The sequence below is a fragment of the Neurospora tetrasperma genome, assembly GCF_000213175.1.
Source record: "Neurospora tetrasperma FGSC 2508 unplaced genomic scaffold NEUTE1scaffold_6, whole genome shotgun sequence".
Classification (NCBI taxonomy): Eukaryota; Fungi; Ascomycota; class Sordariomycetes; order Sordariales; family Sordariaceae; genus Neurospora; species Neurospora tetrasperma.
In genome coordinates this window covers 1456306-1477351 of record NW_009799104.1, presented here as the reverse complement: position 1 = coordinate 1477351, position 21046 = coordinate 1456306, and the positions used below count along the sequence as shown (strand labels likewise).

Sequence of the window (21046 nt, the reverse complement as noted above, 5' to 3'; positions counted from 1 at the left end):
TCTTGAGCACCCTCTTCTCTCCATCATCAAAAAAATTCCAAATTGCAATCCAGCTGCTTGGTACTACCAACCCACAACAACACTTTAACCACAATTCAAATCTACTGCCCTCCTCACTCACTCAGTAAGTCAACTCATGGAGTACATGACCCCAGTCAGGAACAACCGCTTACATATGCTTTCTGTAGAAATGGAAGTCAAGACCCCCGTCGTCCTCGTTCCCTCCATGGCCCCTCGCTGCTGCCAGTGCAAGACCATGCTCGTCATCAGCAACTCCTGCTGCCACTGCGCCCACCACCAGTGCTCCTCCTGCGTCTAAGCTCCATCGCATCCACCCCTTTCGAGCACCTTCACTGGGCCGATCCAAGAGACAAACATCGATACATCCCATCGACATGAACCTACATACATCACTGTCTCTACTTGCGATTACTCAGCTACTCGCTACAACCTCCACTCAGCCATCATGCCCTAACGGCATCCATTTCGTCCTCTTTTTATAACGGGACTGTACGACTATATTTGACGACACAACTTGAATTTGATACCCGGGCAGAACGAACTTCACTTCAACTACTTGAGAGGGGTTTTCTATTGATTTTTTGGCTTTCACACAACATGCATTGCTTTACGGGATACCAGGCGGCGGTCGGAGGTGTGCGGTCGGTCGGTTTCAGCCCGTTTGGTTTTTTTTTTTTTATCAGCAAGTCAATTACGACGCAATTTGTGAGGTTTTGGGCAGCATTGCGATGCATCGTTGGAATTTGTGTATTTTATCCTGTACGTAATGGTATGGGAATCGTAACATTATTTTAACATTTGAATATTTGCCTAGTGCTTTGTGCTACGGTTTGTGTTTTAGCAGCGGGAAGGCGCGATGCATGGTTGATGGGGAAGGGCATGAAAGCTCTTGGAGCACACGACACTCGTCAAGATTTCTCTCTCAATCAACCGATCATCACTTGTCTGCCAAAAGAAATTCTCCACGCAGTCGTTTTCCACCAGATGTGCAGTGTCATCAATCTATCAAGGATATGTCACCGTAAGCTCGATGTCGACGGAGAGATGCCGATGGACACTAGGTGAGACGGCCGGTATATTCCATCTGAAAATTCAACTACCTCTGTTCGTCTCTGACGGTGCCATTCTATCTTAGCTTCTTTGCAACGTAAACGCTCCATCTTTCATCCGGTTTCCCTCTTGCAAGTCTGCCACCAGCCTGAGACGGCTCTCTCGCGATGGTCATTACTCCACGATCTCTGTGGCGCGGCTTGAAGCTATCGTCAATCCCATAGTACGGCGGGAATATTTGTGTGTGTGTGTCTCGACCCTTGCGAATCCCGTCATGGAGCCGACCCTACAAGTGACTTCGGTATGCACTGAAAAACTATGGTATCTCGTTCCGATGAATCACCCAGACATAAAGGAAGCAGTTGATTTCAACAACGCCACTTCACTTCTGTCTGGTCTGGTACGGTGTCAACTCGCGCATATTTCCTTCATGGGGTATGTGCAAGCTATATCAGACGCCATCAAACATCACATTTCCTCTCATTCCATCTTCCATCCTGTCTCAAGTCCTTCCGCCTGACCTCGACATCAAACTTTAGCACCCTGGGCATCCCAACCACCAACTTGTATCTACCGAGCTCCTCCTCTATGCTCTTGCGGGCTATGTTTTGATCTCTCTTGTTGTCCTTTCTCGATCCTTCTTTTTCTCCTCTATCCTCTCACGGAATATATCTTCTCTTTGCTCTTCCTCTTCCCTGTTCTCTTTCTCTTCCCCTCGCCCTCTCACGATCTATATATTGACGTCTTCTCTTCCCGATTTCTTCTCCAGATCTTCCTTCTACATCTCCACCTGCACAGCCCAACTTCTCAGCTTTCTTCAACACCACAATATATAAATCTTGACATCTCAGAATTATCTTCGTTGTCGCCCTTCATTCCCTTCTCAAACACAGTATTGGCCGGGTAGATATTTCTCATCTTTCAGTCGTATTAGTTCTCTCAACTTGAGCTGCCCAAACTTACCGTTTGGTGAATTCGTCAATATTACACCGATCCTCTTACTTCCTCATCATCTGAAACAACCTCACCTATCACTCATTTTCAACAAAGCCAACGAGCGTTCAAGGTGGGCAGCCTCAAAATGTCATTGGCCGATACGGTTGACCCGATTCGGAGCATCGACGCCCTCGATGTTCTCCCGCTGCCAACTCGCATGCGGATGCTTGAGGACTGCCTTGACGCTGGCCTCAAGTACTCCTCTGAGATTGCCAAGCTTATTGACCAGGCAGTTCCAGGGACGGATGATGTTGATGAAGACGGCACTGATGCGGAGGCACTCGGGAGAGCGAATCTCAAGCAGTGGCTTAAGGACGCAGGTGAGTGCCTGTAGTACCTAAACGTTGATTCTATGCGGGCAATGCTGACCAATGCAAGACGAAATTAACGACGGACACAAGCAATTTGAGATCCTCGTTGGCGTACAGGGAAAGACTGGAGCGGGAAAGACATCTTTGCTAAATGCACTCCTCGGATACAAGGACCTCCTACCGCCCAACGACGCTCTCGTTGCCACAGCTGCAATTTGTCAGGTTGCCTATAACTATTCCGACGATCCGAAGAAGGCCTTTCGTGCGGAAATTACATTTCGCAAGCTCTTGGATGTCAAACATGAGCTGAACCAATTTTTCCAAGACATCAAGTTGCGGGACCAGCTGTTGAATGGCAGGGGAGAATATGAAGAAGATGACGATGACAGAGACGGCTCTGACGACAGTGACATTGGGGAGATTACCGAAAGAATCAATGCCACTGCCGAAAAGATCGGACCTGTTTGGGGTTACACTCGGATCGAACTGGAGAGCAAGTCCACGCAGGATCTTCTGGCCAAGACTGATCCAGCAGTGAAGCTGCTCAGCACAACAAAAACAATCAATGCTGCGGATCTTGAGACTTTTGCACCAGCGGTGAAGCCGTACCTAGATGCGACGACGACGGAGATTACGGGGAGAGCGGGCGCTGAGACCCGTGAAATGGCCGTCTGGCCTTTGATTGACCACGTCAAAGTTTATGTCAAGTCGGAAGTCCTCCGTGGAGGAATCGTCTTAGTCGATTTGCCAGGCCTTGGTGAAATCGTGGAGACCCGAGCGGCCGTCGCCAGGAAGTTTTACAACAAATTGACAGTGTCCATTGTCGTCACACCTTCTGTCCGAGCAGCCGGTGAAAAGACAGCGGTTAACCTGATGACAGAGAACCAGGAGATAAACATGCGAATGAGTGGAAAGCTCGACGACCATGGTTACTGCATCGTGCTTTCTAAGGCCGACGATGGTGTTGACTGGGAGACTACAGCACGAAACGAGAAAAGGCAGAAGGATATTAAAATGGTCAGAGACCTGAGAAAGAAGTTCAATGCTGAAGACACCGCCCTGAAACAACTTCGGCCTCAGATCAACAAAGTTCTCGGTTCCGTGAAACCGAACACGAAGGTCAGCGTAGAGGAAAAAAGGAATAGGCTCGAGGAGTTGAGAAAGCTGTACGACAAAAGAAAATGTCATCTGAAGCGCCAGAGAGAGCTCAAATGCGAGAAAAAGAGGGCACACTGGGGACAGGTTTTCACGGCAGTCCAATCTCGAAGCGCCCTCTTAGCAATCGAGATCAACCGTTATCTCAAAGATCGACATGCTATTTTTATGAAGAGCTGTCCTGGTGCGCAAGCACCCTTCTGTCCGCCGAAGATATTTCCCGTCAGCGTCAGGGCGTACTGGCCGTTGCAGAGGAAAATCGAGGATGACCCCGATGCAATCTCCGAAGACCCCATTATGGGTTTTCCTGAGGAAGCCTACACAGGCATTCCAGCTCTTAAAGGCTGGTTGTACGAGGCCACGATTCCACAGAGGGAGCGCCATATGAAGGCGCTCCTCCACAGACTTATTGGCCTCTACTATAACCTACAGACATGGTCTGATAAGGAATGCGAGAGAATCAAACTGCACATGACGCCGGATGAGTTGCGGGAAGAGTATCTAGACGGAGAGTACAGGCTGCTGGAGAAGGTGAGTCAACGAATTACAGTGTCCTTTTAAGCTGTACCTACAATCCCCATCATGACTAAACGTACTGACACAAACTCGTTCTGTACGACGCATAGAAACTCGGAGCTTACAAGAAGAAACTTTCCAAACAAGTTTCTGACTGCAACCCCCTCAAAGACACCAACGAAGCAATGGACACTTGCATCAAGCAATGTGTCGACCATGTGAAAAATTGGGTTTACAAAGACCCTGAAGGCGAGAACCCGCATAAGAAACTCCACTACGGCACATTTCTTGCCATTATCAAAGCTGGCGGCGGCGTCTTTTGCAGCCGCGCTGGGGGCCAGAAAAAGACGTTCGACTGGATGGAAGGGCTCTCCCACCTTTTCAAGAATCAGATTTGCTCCCAATGGGTACATTCTCTCCATGAACAACTTCCTCTTCTCGAAGGCTCCGCGCTTGTCGAACTTGACGCCAGATGGGACCACCGCATTAACACTATCCTCACCGTTCTCAAGAAGCAATTCCCTAGGCAGAAGGATTACCTAGCGTCCAAGGTCCCCAGCCTGAAAATCATCAAGGAGCAGGTTAAAGATCAAGTTGCTCAAGCACTCCACGACGTCGCTATCAATGCTGATGATGTGCACAAGGAGCTAGCGGTTGATATCAAGGCCAAATGGAAGACGACGTTCAAGAGAGCCTCAGACCCGAAGCTCAAGGGAAAAGGGACCATGGAAAAGCGGCATAAGATATTGAGAGCGTTCTCTACTCATAAAGACAACAAGACGTACAAGGATGCGGTGGCCAAGTTGAAGAAGGTAGTGGCCGAGGAGGTTAACAAATTTCCGAAGCGACTGGAAACGATTTGGATGATAGGATTGGCGAAGTTAAAGGCTGAGGTCAGTCTTATCATGGACAATATCGTCGAGTATGAGAAGGAGCAGGTTGATGATAGCATGGAAGGCTTGGAGGGCGACGGCAGCGAAATCAACGAAGCCGGCGTCTCGGAGGAGTTGAGGAAACAGAAGATTGGCTTGCAAGAGAAAATCAGGCCGATGCTCAATCGATGGTATTTTGCGTGGGACATGAGCCCGGGTGATGTTCTCATGCACGATGTGGAGGAACTGGATCAGGATGAGGGTGCGAAGACGGGTTGTGTGAAGGAGAGCGAGATCCCAACAATTTTCAGCTTGGGAGCTTTGGTGAATGACGGAGACGATACAATGGCGGAGGATTCGTTTGATTCGATTATTGAACTTCATCTCAATTCTGGTTTAGTGGAGGATAGCACGAAGATCAAGGAGGAAATTGTTGACTCGGATTGACCAGAAGCCTCGAGTTCACACCTGAGTGGACGACTTGCTGGTATGCTGGGGTTGAAGACCATATTTGGACAGTAGGTGTAACTGTGGTTGAAGGCATCTGGGTGCATTCTTTCGAACAGTATACTTATGGTGGTCGTTGAAGCCAAGCTTCAGCAACCAGAGTCTAAAGGGTAACAAATGAGGCTGGTTGAATCTCTAACCTATGCGATCTGGGCAACGGGTTTGCTTAGGAAATGCAAAGAAAACCACACTGGGAGTGGTAGAGTAGCAACTTAATGGATGGTAACGATGGGGAAGGAACACTACTCTGGGCTATGGTGCTCTGGTTTTAAATCACGAAGTTCCAGAGCAGACGTAGAAACGCAACTAGATAGATCAAATCATTTGAATTCTACCGCTAAAAAGCGATTCACATCAAATTTCGGTGTTGTATGACGCTTTGGTAGAAGCAACGAAGCCTTCGCAGTACGAATTCACTGATCGAACTCGGCTTATAAAATGAGAGTTGGTTGCGTTTCAGACTTCGTTTATCATCCATGATATCGCGTCCCAGTAAATGTACAAAAGCTTTACACAATCCCAAACTTACTCTCTAACAAAGACACCAGCCATGCCCATGCCAGTGCCAACACACATGCTGACCACACCAACCTCACCACCCGTCCTTCCGAGACCATGCAACAAGGTGCTCACCATTCTCGCACCAGTGGCACCCAAGGGGTGACCCAAAGCAATCGCACCACCATCCGGGTTAACCTTACCATCCTTCCAAGCCTCCTCAAGACCCAGCTCCCTCAAGCAGTAAATCGCCTGACTGGCAAAAGCCTCGTTGATCTCCCACCTATCCACATCCTTATTCTCCAACCCCAGCTGGCCCAACAGCTTCGGGATAGCCACCGCGGGGCCAATGCCCATCTCATCCGGCTTACACCCCACCGTGTTGGCAGCCACAAACTTGCCGATAATGCGGTCTCCCAATCCCAACGCCGTGGCCGTGCTCCTCCTCATCAACAGCGTCGCCGCCGCACCATCGCTGACCTGGCTCGAATTACCCGCCGTGCTGGCGCCGTCCGGCTTGAAAGCAGGCTTCAGCTTCGCCATGCCCTCCAGCGACGCCGTCGGCCTGATGCCGTCGTCTTCCGTCACCGTGACAGTTTGCGGTTCGCCCACCTTGTTCCCGGCCTTATCCACCTCCTGGTACTGCGTCGTCACCGGAACGATTTCCTCCTTGAACCTGCCCTCAGCGCGCGCCTGCGCTGCCAACTGGTGCGACTTGACGGCAAACGCATCCTGATCCTCGCGCGAGACACCATACCGGCTCGCGACGTTTTCCGAAGTCAAACCCATGGGCATGACGCAGTCCCGCGCGTCCTTGACGGGACTCTCCTTGAGAGCAGGCCAGTACGAAGTCGGGATCGCGCGCGAGCCGTAGTTGCGCGTCATGCTCTCCATGCCGGCGCCAATGCCAACATCGATAGCCTCGGTGCGGATCGAGGCCGCGATGGAGGCGATGGCTTGCAGCGAGGAGGAGCAGGCGCGGTTGACGGTGTAGAGGGAAGTAGACGAAGAATCAAAGCCGACGTGGTTCAGGGCCATGCGGGCGGCTTTGGAGCCGCCAAGCTCGGAGAGGACGACGCCGACGGCGACGTCTTCGATTTTGGACGGGTTCAACTCAGGAACTTTGTCGAGGGTGGCGCGCAGGACGACGGAGAGGAGCTCTTCCGGGTAGGCATCCTTGAGGTGACCCTTGTAGGAGCGGGTGATGGGGGTGCGGAGAGAGGAGAGGATGACGACGTCAGTGGGCGCTTTGGCTAGGACGGAGGAGAGGCCTTTTGGTAGGACGCCCATTGTGATTGATTTGGTGGTTGGCGGGTTTGGTTAACTTGTCGTTGGTGATTTGCTTGAAAAGGCGAACCCGTTTCAGTTGCTGTTCGTGTGCCGTGCTTTGTTAAAGGTGAAGACGGCTAGCTAATACGCTACACTAGTTACCGGAGATAGGTAGATGAGACAGAACTGAGGGTATCACGAAACAATACAAAAACTGGCGAGCAAAGACCACGAAGCAGAGAAGAGAAGATGAGTAACAACAGAAAGACGGGAAAACTGTTAGGATAAAAGGAAAGGAAGAACCGAGCATCCGAACACCGCCGGATTAACAAGGACGAGATCGGAGAGCGACCCGTTGCCCGCCCGTCGCGTTGGACAACCGAACGGAGCACGGTGGGAGAGGTTGTCACCCTCGAGGCCCTCTTACACGCCGGGTTCCAAGGTCGGGAATGGAGGAATCATGGGGAAAATGGGGAATTCCAGTGGAGATGACACGCCCGGCAGCGGGGTCAAGGGGACCTTGGGGGGTTCAGCGGCGGCAATGTAACTCGGCAGCAGTGAGCCCGGGGGAAGATCTATAGTCCCACTTCTAGCCTCCTGTTGAAGTTTCCCGTGCACTACGAATCTACCACACAGCAACATCGCAAAGAATAGTGATCCAAGAAGCGGACAGAAAGGGTCTGCGTATCAGCCTTATAAGAGTGAACAAAGCGTTGGTAAAGCCAAGACGCAGTGATGTCAGCAAAAAACCAGGGGTAGAACAACACGGAGCAAACAAATAGCAACGATTTGTGAGCCCAGAGAAGGAGAACTTAAAACTCAATACACCCTCGTCCAATAATGACTGACTGTACAGAAGTATATGCTCTCGTTCGCTGTATCCAACAGCCCGTTCTTCAAACCATGTTGAGAGGCGAAGTTGACTGTCCTCATGTCCCTTTTCTTCCCACCTGGCAAATGCATCATTCCTTTGCAAAGATTGCCGTGAGGCAATACACCATACATAACGAGTTCAGGCCAACAATGCTCTCAGACCGGTCCGACATTCTTCATAATCCAAAGCGATAATCCAACATCAGCCAAGATTGGGACGACAGAAAGCAAAGAAATAAGATATTAAACGTTGGTGTTGAGGCGTAATGCAAGCGAGCCAACAATCTCGACACTATGCGTCTTGGCTGTACTGGATCCCAAGTCCAACCTTGCTCGGATCGCGCAGCCCCCCAACGGTCCTCAGCTTCTTTGTCGGGCTCAACCTATCCCGCAGTGAGAACTCTTCTATTGGGTCACCGTGTCCGGCAAACTTGCGCTTCTCGCCGCTCGACACCCCACTCTTATTGAGCCCGCCGAACAGCTTCGCCTGCAGCTTTGCAGTCTTATCCGCTGGCGCTGGCGTGCCGTTCCGCGAGTGCTCAACCGAGCTAGCTACCTCAAAGCTCTCTCGGGGGTCACGACGAAGCATCTGCGTCGCAGCTTGGCTGGCCTGGCTCTCAAAGGCTTCCTCTTCTTCCTCATTGGTCGGGTTTCGTTGCATAGGACCCAACTGGTGCTGCGAGCTACGGGAGGCAAAAGAAGCGGCTGCTACTGACTGGAGAGCCTGGCGAGCGAGCTCCTCGTTATCTTCGGCGGAGATTGTGCTCTCCCGGCTCCTGCGTCGGTCTCGGGTCGCAGATCGAACAGGTGTCTCAGGCACATATCGGTTGTGACGGTACGGGGGCTCGGTTTGTGGCACCAGATCGACAGATGGCAGAAGTCCGCCTGTCTCACCACGCAGGCGCTGTGTGGGCGTGGTGGGAAGCGACGACATGGACTGAGCATTTCGCGTATGCCTGGCAGCGTTGTGAGACAACCCCCGAGGTGTCGACGGGGCACTGGTATTTTCCTGGTCGATAGCTTGAAGGAGCATGGTAAAGTTGCCTTTGCTGTGGTCCTTGTCGGCGCGAGCTTGAGCTTCCCGATAGACGGTTCGAGATGTCGGCCGAGGTGGAGTGTGGTGTTGGGGTTGAGAAGGCGCGGTAACCGCAACTGTCTGCCTCCCTATTGTCGCGCCATGGAACATGCCTCCGGGACTGCATAGAATCTGGAAGTGTTCGCGATTTTCACGAATTCGGTTTAGAAGAAGTTCCCGTTCGTCGCAGAGACTGATGTTCTCGTCCTCCTTCTGCTGTATGATTTTTCTAGCAGCCTTGAGTTTTCGGTTCAGGAAATCCACCTCTTCCACCCTTTGATCGTACAAGGCCTTTAGTTGCATGAACTTTGTCTGCTGGGTTTCCGAAGCAGCATCGAGGTCGCGTCGTGCCTGTCGTGTGTGTTCGGCCACTCTAAGCGCTTCAACCTCCCTGCGAGTCATCTCGTGTTCGACAGCCGCTCGCTTCATATCTTCGTCGGCCTGGAGGCTAAGCAAGTTGTATTGCAATTTGTGATGGGCCGTCTCCATCTTCAGCTTGGCATTCTCCGCAATGCACGTCTGCAGCATGCTGCGAAGCTTGTCAATAGACGCGTCGGCAATCTCTTGCGACGCGGGTGGATTGAACTCCAGAGCAGTATTGGCTTCCCTCTTGCTTCCAAACATACCCGTCGTCGCGGGAGGGGAGAAATACCCAGAACGCTGTGAGCTTGCAAAAGCTAACGAGGTGGCGGCCCCCGTCCCGGCGGCGTTGGGCATCTGTGAAGAAGGCGGGGGGGTCACAGACGAGGGAATGATAGTATCGACAGGACCCTCTTCGTTGACCCGCAACCTGAACCCCGAAGGACCGTTATCGACTTCATCTGGCGTGTCAGCGACCTGGGTGGAGGGTATCGTTTCCGGTGATGACGGATTGCGCATGTCGTCGTCCTCTGATATTAGTGCCGGATCCTGGATGAGGCCGAAACGACGGTCGTTGGACATGGCGTCTACCAGCAGCTGTGCTGACTGTAGTTGCGATTCCTCTGTGTCGGTGGTTGACATTGTCTCGGTTGGCTGTCCAATATCTGCTTCGGTACGTGTAAGGATATGGATCTCGGCTGTGCTCGAATTGGGATCGTCAGACTGGTCGCGCTGTGGTCTGGACCCCCCGAGCAGGGTGACTCGACGCAATGGCCCGCGGTGGTGGATGGCTTGCTATGTCTGAATTACGCGCCGTCCCGCCAAGACTTTGACTTGTCTCGCTGAAAGATAGGTCAGAGGACAACTCGTAGGCAGCAAGCTCTCAAGGCGGTGCCGACACGACCTTGGGTGAAGAGAGAGGGGGAAACACGAGGGGCGGAGAGCGAGGGCTGAACAAAGGTGTAGCTTCATCAATTCGGAACCGGCGTCTGTAAGCAGCTACGCGTGGGTACCTATTGAGGGCGCCTTTGTGTCGATTGCGGCAAATGCGTGATGATGTGTGGGAATTGGATTGGAACTTTGAAGGATGAACTAAGAGAGCGATGAGGGGTGGGGAAGCGGGAGATTGTCTGTCCAGTAGCCGTTGATTGTCCGTTGGTTCAATTGTTGTGAAGAGCGCGCGGGCGGGCAGCTCAGCCCAGAGTCGGAAGCACCCGACAGAATGCTGAATGGCAGGCTGTTGCTGTGCTCCAGCAGCTGGTTGCCCAGGAGCAGACCACACAAGCCTTTTCTCGCCCAGTCCTACCGCCTGGCCGTTATGGATGCCAAGCTGTCGAGCTTGACACGGGTGCGGGGAACTTTACCTAACTCCAACCCAGACTCAAATGGCCCAACCTCGTGCTGAAAGCGAAAGCGACTGACTTTATGCATCAATGTCATCGTACTTCAGGACTTTTTATTATGTGTCTTAAAAGCAATCGTATAGTAAATAACAACACACGTTCGACCAATGTTTTTGTCGGTCTTTGCTGACACTGTCGTGTACTTCCTCTTCGGCGATACATGATACTACCACCTCTCCTCGCCCAAACCATATTTCTTTTTAAATCGATCAAAGGTTTGATCCATCCTACTGAAATGGACGACAACTTGTTGTTGAAGGCATATCATTCACACGCCCGTGTGGTACAACCCAGATGCTCAACGCCGAATCCAGCTTCTTTGAACTTCAAATAACGCCGGTCCTTCGATAGTCTCGCCGATACGGTAGTCCCTTGGAACTGAAGTTGCTGCAAAAACTGCAGGCTGATAGTACATAAGTCTTTCGGTCTGAGGAACACCCATGAGAAGACGTTCAAGCAGGATCACATACATCGCCAACGCAAAAACTAGTGCCAAGTTGATTGGGGTAGGGTTCTCTCTCTACCTTATAGGTACGTACCGGGTTTGCCAACACGGCCCGGACCCGACACTTGGACTGCATCGATTTACAGGCCCGAGACACCTGAAAGTTGCTTCCTATACAAGATGGCTAATTTCAGTTCCTGCTACGAACCTGCGGCGTATCCCATCAATGGTCTGACTGAGCGGTTCGACAACCTTACCGCACTTTGATCCCTTTCTGTTTGGATGATCCTGAATCTGTTCACAGTTATATGATACCTAGTAATGCCCCCTCGCCCCATCCCACGCCCTAGATTAAAAGAAAGAGGACGTGCATGTGAAGCTAAGAAACGCATGTGACAATCATGCATGAGGGCCGTCCGTTCAGGTTCCTCGGACTCGAGCCAGACACCTCAGCCTGCCGCCAGGTGCAATTCTTTTGAGGTTTGGAACTCGTCATGGAAGTGAAGCGGCTGAATCGGTGATGAGTTCTCCTTACATTGCCTGAGGTTCAAGCAAAGCAAATGCTTGCGATATTGAGCCACTGGATGCGGTGTACAATATCTGACGTCACAGCAATGGGTCAAGTCTAGCCCCAGCCCGACTTCCCCTAAGCCCTCCAAAGTCGGAACTAATCAACATCAACATTTGTCACCGTCTCCCCAGATACCGCTGATATACATCAAGTGTTCTTAGCTACCTTCTAATATCCTGTTCTCTCTTCTTTTCTTTCCACTCTTTCGGCTACGTCTATGCCAAGGAAAGCAACCTAATAACCTCAAGATACCCCACGGCGAAGGCCGACCAGCTGATCCTTGCAACGCCGTCCGAACTCCCATCCAAAGTTCGAGGCCCAGACTTTCAACGACTTGACGAGATAACTCGACCATCATTTGGACCCCAACCTATCACACCCTAGAGTCTACCTCAACCATTCAATACCTCTACCTATCTACGTAATAGTAGGCTTATTCAGGACAAAACCAAACTCCTTCGCTCTTTCCACCATGACAAGAAACGAAAGCTCTAGTATCTGTCCGCCATCAGCCTCAGCCACTCCAGACACCCTTACCGCGCTTCAACTACATGCCTTGTTCGACATTCTCACACATTATGGGACATATTCCGAAGTGGAATGTTTCAAGAATCCGGATGCTATTTCCAAATATGGCTATCCCTTTGCGTCGTCGATAGAGGGTGCCTCCGAGCCCGTCATCAAGAAAGAGTCTTCAGTTCCGCTTCTGGCAACCCTGCTGCGCGCCATCGTCCTTCCGGTGCCAGGAGTTCGCGATCTTCCAACTGATTTCTGGCCACTCGAATTCCAAGGAATTATGACCAAATTTGGTGAAGCAAACCTGTCCGAGAGCTATGACAAAGGGTCTTTGGGTAGTAGGAAAACCTTGGCCACTGCTGCCTCGGTCATTCACGAAGCTGTTTCCCGGGGTCTTATCGGTGGTCTTCCCAAGGGGTCACCCAGGGACCTAAACGGTCACTATGACAGGTCGAAAGCACAAGACCTTGTGCGCGCCTGGGAAGACGTGTTGCACGAACTTGTCTACGGAAGTCTCGTTGAAACGTTGTTTGATCGTATAGCAGAGAAACCCGACATCGAAGGCCATTCACTCGCCGTGCAGACTGCTGTGGACTATATTATCCTTCAGTATGTGATGCTGCTCTTGATTTCACCCTTTTGTTTTCTTTTACTAATCTACTTTTCCAGCCTTGCGACGTTCATGCACCATGTATTCGTCCTCTCCCCCGAAGGGTCCTATCTGTTACAGATGGTGGCGAGCGTACACAAGATGGTACCTTATTCGGCCATCAAACAAACTTTTCGAATTGGAAATGCAGCCAGCATGATCAATGGGATCACGAAGCTCCTCCTGGCCAAAATGAGTATCGGAGGCCTCACTAACTGGCTCGGCCTGACACAAAATGCGGATGATGGCATGAATCTCTTACAGAGGCAAGTACCTACAGTTTCCATGCGGATGGCAGTTCAAGACTAACAGGCGTAGAATCATTTCACTGGTCTTGTCGTGGGACATGGCAGAGTTCCGGAAGACCGCTGAACGGATAGAAAAGGCCAAGGGTGGTCCCTCTAAGGTCCATATCGCAGTCATCAAGAAGTACGTCGCCAAGTCGAGGGAAGAGCACTTGAGGATCCGGAACATCAGCATAAAGCGGTCCGAGTCCATTATTGCCGCCATCTTCGAAAATTCCCGCCGTGGGCTTGTGGAGTCCCTGTCCAAAGAACAGCACGAGCAATGTCTGGAATACCTCTCAACCTTGCTTGCAATTCGAGATCGGGATGAGATCATCAAGATTCTCTGCAAGCAAAACCCCGATCTCTTCACCCAGGCCGTAAGGGACTTTATCGGCAGTTTCGAGCCCATGATACGAGCTGTTCACCAGAATATTGACCTTCGCGAACACGTCTCTGCAGCCGAAAGCTTCCTAACCGACCTTATCGAGACAAGCAAGGCGAAGGATTCTCCAGTGGCGATCTCCAGCACATTAACAGCAGAAACAACGATCGAGACCCGCGCTCCTTCCATAGAGGACTACGTCGGCTTGATTAGGAGACATAAACAATCGGCCTACAACTTTGTCCACCAGGTGGCCAAGAACTGCCCCGAAATCAAGGGGGAATTCCTCGAGTATTGCAAGAAGACGCTGGCGCAGTTCCGCCAGCAGCCCGAGCAGCAATCACTATCATCGGCCATCCCCTCAAACGATAGTAGCAGCCAAGCAATGGACACCAAGCTCCGCAAGGGAGCAGCCGGAAGTCTAAGCGCCGATATCCAGTCGCTCTTCAACGCCCTCCCTCCCCAAGTAAAACCCGACATCCTCGCAGCAGCAGACGCTCACGCGGCTTACCTCTCCTCCCTTGAAGACCTCTCCCTCAAGCGAATGCAACACATTCTCAACGACATGAACCTTACCGCCCCCTCCATTTCCTCATTGCCAGAAGCCGCAATAACAACAACAACAACTTCTTCTTTAAGAGACAAATTCTCCCTATCCGCCAGCTCCCCCTTTGGTTCTCGAGCCCCCAGCAGGCGAAACAGCAACAGCGCCAACAGCAACAAGAAAGCAAGCATGTGTGGCCCCGGCATGTTCCTCTCGCGATGGCAGAGCCTGATGGACGAGACGCTCATTACCCCCCAAGTCCCCACAGGCGGCCAGGTGCGGCGCGGCAAGGACGTCAAGGGGGTGATTGCGCAGGCGAAGACGACGGTGGGCAGCAGCGCCATTGTGGCTGGTAGTAATACGGATGGGAACGGAAATGGGGCTGCATGGGACTCGGCGGCGCTGACAAGATTGGTGGAAAAAGAGGTGCCGGAGCCGCCTGATGTTCAGGTGGTGGTGAAGATGATGGGGAGCGGGTTTGGGGAGGTGGTGGAGAGGAGGATGTTGGAAAGGATAGAGGTTGTAACTATCTAATGGAAGGATGGATGTGGATCATCAGCATTGAGTTCGGGTGTTGTAATCACAGTCAAGTCAAAACATAATCATAAGACTGGAGTAATAGAATTTGTGAAAGAGGGAAAAGATTTGTTTTGTTTTCATCTAATCCATATCTCTCCAAAGGGGGAAAGTGCCAATGGGCGTCATGGCGAAATAAGAACAAACCCCCCCGAAACTCCGAAACCCAAAGCTGCCGTTGTTTCCCTGAAATCAAGAGAGAGACCACTCTTTGTCGGCGCCCATTCCATTGCTCCAGGCGAGATTCCATCAAGCAAGTACGTTGGTATGTCGGTCGGTTATGTCAGGCAGGCAAAGGTCTTCCAACCTTACGCGCTGTCGCTGCGACTAGTGATTTAGAGAAAGCTCATGGTCGCTCGGGTACGTGGTTGCATTGAGCAGTGCGAAGAGGTAAATTTACTTGCTGCCGCAGTTGGAGCAAGAGCCTTGAAAGTTTCCAAGGTTAGTGCCATGCCAGGAGTTGAAGATGGGATCGGACAAGCGACGGGGGAGGAAGTAAAAAAACTTACAGCCAGAGCCGCAGTTGCAGGAAGAAGCGCCGGAGCAGCCGCAGTCACCCATTTTGATAGAAGTGGTTGTTCTTTTGAGAGGAATTGAGTTGTTGTTGTTGTTGTGTAGGTTGACGAAAGACTGATGTTGTCTTTGTGAGTGTTTCAATGCAGTGATGATGATGTAGTTCGTTGATGACAAGTAAAGGAATTCGAAAAGAAGTCAGGGTCCCGTGGCTTTATATACCCTGAATGATGCCTACAGTATCTTGTTCCTGCTGTCACGTACACTACTGCTACGCACCGTTCGGAACTGTGACTGTGACTGTCTGTTACCTTCCATTCCACGACACCCCGACGGCATGGCATGTTAGCGACGATCCGAGCCTATCGGGGACGTCCGCCTGCACGGGTTTGCGATATTTGTGCCGTAGCGGCTGCATCAAGAGTGGAGGTGTTCGCTGCGTCTTTTGTGCGGCGGCGTTCTGGGCCACCTGCTTGGCACTCAGGTCAAGCTGGTTCAACGCGGCGAAATACCCTCATCGTACCGTACAGTGTAGTGTACACTACATACAGTATGTAAGGCGATGACGATAGAGATGGTTGATTTCCAAAGCGTGAATGGTTGCAATGTTCATGTGATGTCTCAGAACCTGCAGATCAGTTTCTAAGGGTCTTCCATCACGCCCGAGATGATGTTAGCACGTTGCCCGATGGATGACGACTGACAATTAAGTCGAAGTTGTCGTTGTATATAGTGTACAGTACTTCCGCCGCTTTGTGTAGTGCCAACGCTACAGTACGCAGTTTACTTACACCAGTACTTGTCGTTGCGATATTTGTGCCGGCTGCATTCCGCTCTGGTTGCTCAAACGAGTGCCATCGATTTCGCAATGATTATTAAGCTGAGGTATTACAATCCAAATAGCAAGGTGTTGTATTCTTACAATGAATGTGAACTGCTCATTGCCTGAGTTTTGGTGATGATGCTGCCACTGACACCTCATCGGGAGCACAATGACTTCACTTCGGCGGTAGGAGCTATCGACCGGCCAATTCCCAGCACCTGCCGATTCTCCGGGGTCGCGACTCGCCTGAAGCTCGCTTGGCTTTCAGAAGGAGATGCCTGCCCTAAAGATTTGTGGACCCAATAATGTAACCGTGTTAGTGCATCGGCACAGCTTCCAGCTTCAAAGTTAGCATCAGTGCTTCATCTTTAACAGCCGGACGCAGCTGACACGCACGGGCAGTACTGATAAGATAAGGTAGTGTCAAACCGAGAAGCTCACTACTGCCTGCCGCGTATCAAATCGTCAGTTCCATGGATATTCAACCCGCGTGTTCATGTTTTCGTCCTCAGCATATCCCTTTGTGTCTGTTCGACATTGTTTACCACGGAAGTGTATTATTCACCTACTTCCAGGCACGGCCAGTATAGTCCGTCGCCATCTAGTCTGCCGCCATCAACAAACTCACGACTGCTGCAGAAAGTCACGAGTGTCATGATGGCATCAAGCCAAAGTGCACACTGTCAATGGCACAATTCTATGAAAGCCGTGGGGTATATAATGATATCTCTATGCTGGTAGCGAGGCTTGCGAAGCTCTATCAGGGGCAGTATGGGGCCGTTGTTGGGTTGGCAAAGCTAGACGTTTGGATATGGCATCCCGACTTCATCAAATGACAGTCGTCTGAGATGTTGTCCAAACGCTCAAAACCCACCTGATACTGAGGGATATTATAATGGTAGGTATTCGGGTTGTTGGGAAGCTGATCTTTCGGTTGTCGTACGTTTCTAGGCCGAGCTCGGCATCTTGAAACACTTCGAGTTCCGCTTCGTCACTACTATCGACTCATGTCCGTTCTTGAGACGGCAACGACGTTACGACTCAGTCAATTGTCAAATTCTGCTCTCACATAAACTGGCCGAACAACTTTGATTAAAAAAAAAAAAAAAAAAAAAAAAAAAGTCGAAAGAAGCTGGCGAACCACTTCCATCATACATTGGAATCCGAAGCAAGCAAAGTTATCTTGACAAAAAAGAAGCAATTATTCACAGCCATGTCCGCCGCACCACGCAGGTCCAATTCAACCTGTCCGCGTCCCGGCAGTAGCAGTAGCACCCAGGCTTTTCCGACACCATCCGTCAACAACGGACGACGATCTAGTCAATATCAACAATCCATATCGAACCGCCGAGAGGACTGGAGAACAGATCCACGAGACAACGGACGACGACGAGGCCAATATCAACAGTCAACATCGGAGCGCCGAGAGGACTGGAGGACTGATCCACGAGCTCAGCAAACACCAGAGCAACGAGCACCACCATCAGTGAACAACTCTGCTTCCCATGCTCAGAGAACAACTCCACACACCAGACCAGCACCACGTCGACCCTCAGAGCAGAGATCGCCCCCGAACAACCCTAGATCGGCTCCTCGGCGGCCATCAGCAAATAATCGGTCTTCTCCCCAATCCGGCCCAAGTTCAAACAAGCCATCACGGCCTGATGAAGCCGCAATCAAGACGCAGATGAATCAGACATTATCCATTGCCATGATTGCAAGTCCCGCCAATCCTATACCCTTCCCCCTTCCGCTGCCCCTCGGACTTGCAATGCTCCTTGTCGGTTCCAGCAAAAACGGCAAATAATAGGCTGAAGCTGAGAACTTGGAAATGGCCGCTACTACACTGTTCCAATCACAGCATATGGAAACGTATCTCCTTTTGTCCTTCGCCATCTCGTCCAACTTCGAGCGAACGCAGCTCCACATCGAACCTCAACCCAGAAACTTGCACCGATCGTTTGTTTGACTCCTCGACAGGCGTTTTGGCCACTGCATCTCTATTTTCCGACGCAGGACCACACTCCTTATCCACTACCACTGCTTTCAAATCGACTTTCAGTTCCAATTTCACCAGTTGTTCAGTCCGCGGCCGCCCAGGACCAGCCAGTCCCGAAAAACCACTACCTCTCCTATCCGCAAGCTGCCACCGACCAAGTGTTGGACTGAGCTTCATCTCCGCTTCTGGTGCCGGTGTTCCCTCCCTAGATGCGAGTCGAAGTTCAAGCCCTTTCTTCACACCCTTCTTCTTCCCTCCGACCACCCCCAACTCAATAGTGGCAAGGGCAGAACGCGACAGTGCCGGTGGCCGCCAGTTTTCCCCCGGCACTGCGTCACCTGCTGGTTCAAACACCTCCTCATCATCCTTGCTTTCCACTTCCAAAAAAAGGCCTTGGCTGATACTGCCAAACCTCCTCCATTTTGCCCGAATACCTTGATCACTTTCCCTCGGAGAGAATAGAGAAGGACCCCGTTCCCCAAGCGAGCAGCTACTAGCTCGCTGACGGCGGTCTCTACGGCCTTTTCGACGCTGATCATGAAGGAAGCCACGTCTAGTCTGTCGGCCAACTCACCCCGGTCAGCGTAGCTGGGCTGGAACTCATCGAGGTCCAGCTTTGACAGGCTGTAATCGCCTTTGGTCTCTTCGGCTGGCTCTTTTCCTGGATGTCCCGCTTTCGGTAGCGGGTTCGGACGCTTGATGTTCAACGTGACCTTCTGGCGTTTAGGGCTCGGGGTTTGAATTGGTGTTAGTGGTAGCAACGGTGGCTCGGCTTTGCGCTTGGCTGCCCTGGAAGGTTGGACGCGTGTTGGTGTTAACTTGTTTGGGGAAGGTGATGGTGTTTGAAGTTTTTGAGGGTTTTGACGGATAGGGGTGCTCGCCCTCAAGGCGATAACCTTTCGAAGATGTTCATCTTCGAAGTCCGAGTAGTCAGACTCCGAGGGGCTTTCGTCGGACTGGGAGGTTGAGCGGTCGTCAGACAGATCGATATCGTCGGAGTCAGCAGCAGCGGCAAGTGTGCGCTTGGTAGTCACTGGACGTGTGACGGCCATTGGTCTGATCATGAGCTTTTTGAGTTCCTTCTTCTCTTTCTCTTTCTCTGCCTGTTATCGATAATTGTTAGTCAGTCATGTACGTCATCACCTCTGCCGCAACCCCCCCTCTCTCCCATCGTGGTTTCAGTCCGCACTCACCTCACTCTCAACCAACTTCCGATGCATGCAACGATCAACCTCGGCTTTATACCAAGCCTTCACCCGCTTGTAGAACTCCTTGTCGCCCTTGTAGACGGCACCTTTCTTGAGAGCACCCAAGTCGTGCTCCAGTGCTTCTTCGCTGAAGAAATACTTGCCGATCGGCAAGATGGTTTTTGCTGGGCCGCCGTGGCCTTGCTTGCATGGTGGGTTGAGACGGCAAGCGTGGTGCCTAATGGCCTTTCTTTTGGGGGTTGGTGTCTTCTTCATAGTGGCTTGAAGGGTGCGAGGATCTTTGATCTTGGCTTTGGTCTTGGGGTAAGAGGAGGGTTTTGCTTTTGGTTTGGGCGTCATGTGGGAGTATGTCGGATCTGAGGGCGGAGTGACTCGGGGGATGATGAAGACAAGTGTTGGATGGTTTGCGATGGTTTATGATGAGTTTGGACCTAGCAAGTCTGCGCGGCACCGCTATCTTGGGATACGGTGTCGTCTGGGGGTGAAGTGACTCGGGAAATGACGAGGATAAGAGGTGGATGATTCGTGATTATTTGTGGTGGAATGGAGACCAGGAAATGTATGCTCGGTAGAGGTAGCTATACCGCAGAACCAGACTCGGGGAATACGCAGGTGACTGCAAAGTAAAATGTGCAATGCAGCGGCTTGTGGAACGTGCCTGGGAGTTGCGTGAGGGTGCTCCAGACCATGTGGGAGGGACACAGAAAAAGAACAATAAACCGACTTTCGAGACCTCCATGTCATTGTCACATTTGTCACATCTTGTTCAGTAGACCATCAGCCGGGTCTCAACTATCAAAGGGGTAGATGCTGAAGTGCACACGAAGAAATGGGGGTCAATTGAGACGTGGCGGCCTCGGGCCTGAAACAAAGGAATTGAAGTACAGCTTCTAAAATCCAATTTCCTTATTAATGAAAAGTAGTAATGGGAAGACTTGCACGTCGAAAGGTAGTCGCTTTGTCCTCTGTTGGTTCTCACATCTTGCCATATCCGGGCGATACCATTCGGTGCGAGCCATCCGTCGTCTTTAGTCCAAGCCGCGCCAAACGCACTGCGATCCGTATATTGAATTATACACATGGGGGAAAACCAGATGAAAATCACAAGATCGCTTGAAATAAGATGGAAATGACTACCAAAAAGACAAACTGAAACGAATCTGCAAGTTTATTATCGCAAGTTTTCGTAGTCGGTCTGCAATGGCACGCCATCTCTAGCTTTGCCAGCATGTCCACTGCAATTGGGCTTATTTGGCACGCCGAATTACAATATAGTAAAAATCACTTGGCACAAGTACCAACAGCAACAACCAACCAGCAATGGCTCAATGGTCTAGTGGTATGATTCGCGCTTCGGGTTAATCACCCTCATGGTATCCCATGAATGTGCGAGGTCCCGGGTTCAAATCCCGGTTGAGCCCCAACTTTTTGAATTTTTTTTTTCTTGCTTGATCTGGTAGGGGAACAAGTCATTCGGGATCTCGAAGGGTTGTGCGACTATTCAAAATGCATTCGAGTTTTTTTGTTTCGTCTTTTGGAGGGTTGAGAAGATTTTAAAGTAGGGTAGGGTTGTTAGTTCTACTTATATAGTCGTTTTGCTGTAATGAGTCTTCATGTACGTAACTGT

At 51.1% G+C, this 21046-nt stretch overlaps 8 protein-coding genes across 8 annotated transcripts; 4 read left to right on the top strand and 4 right to left on the bottom strand.

The window, feature by feature from the left end:
- Positions 1-10: 10 nt before the first annotated feature.
- NEUTE1DRAFT_87504 (uncharacterized protein) lies at positions 11-729 on the top strand (the record flags this gene model as incomplete). Its single annotated transcript, XM_009855963.1, has 2 exons — positions 11-124; positions 189-729. Coding segments are annotated over 2 exons (325 nt in total), but the record flags the coding sequence as incomplete, so codon positions are not given.
- Positions 730-2152: 1423 nt separating this feature from the next.
- Positions 2153-5368, top strand: NEUTE1DRAFT_48847 (uncharacterized protein; the record flags this gene model as incomplete). The annotated part of the gene is made up of 3 exons (XM_009855530.1): positions 2153-2387; positions 2446-4064; positions 4160-5368. 3 exons carry the CDS (start codon positions 2153-2155, stop codon positions 5366-5368), a joined length of 3063 nt encoding a protein of 1020 aa, XP_009853832.1.
- Positions 5369-5742: 374 nt separating this feature from the next.
- NEUTE1DRAFT_87502 (3-ketoacyl-CoA thiolase) lies at positions 5743-7216 on the bottom strand (the record flags this gene model as incomplete). Its single annotated transcript, XM_009855962.1, has 1 exon — positions 5743-7216. The coding sequence occupies one exon, from the start codon at positions 7214-7216 to the stop codon at positions 5954-5956; it is 1263 nt and encodes a 420-aa protein (XP_009854264.1).
- Positions 7217-8013: 797 nt separating this feature from the next.
- Positions 8014-8320, top strand: NEUTE1DRAFT_118130 (uncharacterized protein; the record flags this gene model as incomplete). Its single annotated transcript, XM_009855961.1, has 1 exon — positions 8014-8320. The coding sequence occupies one exon, from the start codon at positions 8036-8038 to the stop codon at positions 8261-8263; it is 228 nt and encodes a 75-aa protein (XP_009854263.1).
- A 40-nt stretch (positions 8321-8360) lies between these two features.
- On the bottom strand, positions 8361-10145 carry NEUTE1DRAFT_131861 (uncharacterized protein; the record flags this gene model as incomplete). Its single annotated transcript, XM_009855960.1, has 1 exon — positions 8361-10145. One exon carries the CDS (start codon positions 10143-10145, stop codon positions 8361-8363), a length of 1785 nt encoding a protein of 594 aa, XP_009854262.1.
- A 2249-nt stretch (positions 10146-12394) lies between these two features.
- On the top strand, positions 12395-14834 carry NEUTE1DRAFT_49063 (uncharacterized protein; the record flags this gene model as incomplete). The annotated part of the gene is made up of 3 exons (XM_009855543.1): positions 12395-13047; positions 13108-13357; positions 13392-14834. 3 exons carry the CDS (start codon positions 12395-12397, stop codon positions 14832-14834), a joined length of 2346 nt encoding a protein of 781 aa, XP_009853845.1.
- A 399-nt stretch (positions 14835-15233) lies between these two features.
- Positions 15234-15523, bottom strand: NEUTE1DRAFT_96043 (uncharacterized protein; the record flags this gene model as incomplete). Its single annotated transcript, XM_009855959.1, has 1 exon — positions 15234-15523. One exon carries the CDS (start codon positions 15435-15437, stop codon positions 15273-15275), a length of 165 nt encoding a protein of 54 aa, XP_009854261.1.
- A 1983-nt stretch (positions 15524-17506) lies between these two features.
- Positions 17507-20036, bottom strand: NEUTE1DRAFT_124568 (uncharacterized protein; the record flags this gene model as incomplete). The annotated part of the gene is made up of 4 exons (XM_009855958.1): positions 17507-18058; positions 18161-18577; positions 18682-19314; positions 19405-20036. The coding sequence occupies 4 exons, from the start codon at positions 19756-19758 to the stop codon at positions 17912-17914; spliced, it is 1551 nt and encodes a 516-aa protein (XP_009854260.1).
- Positions 20037-21046: the final 1010 nt, after the last annotated feature.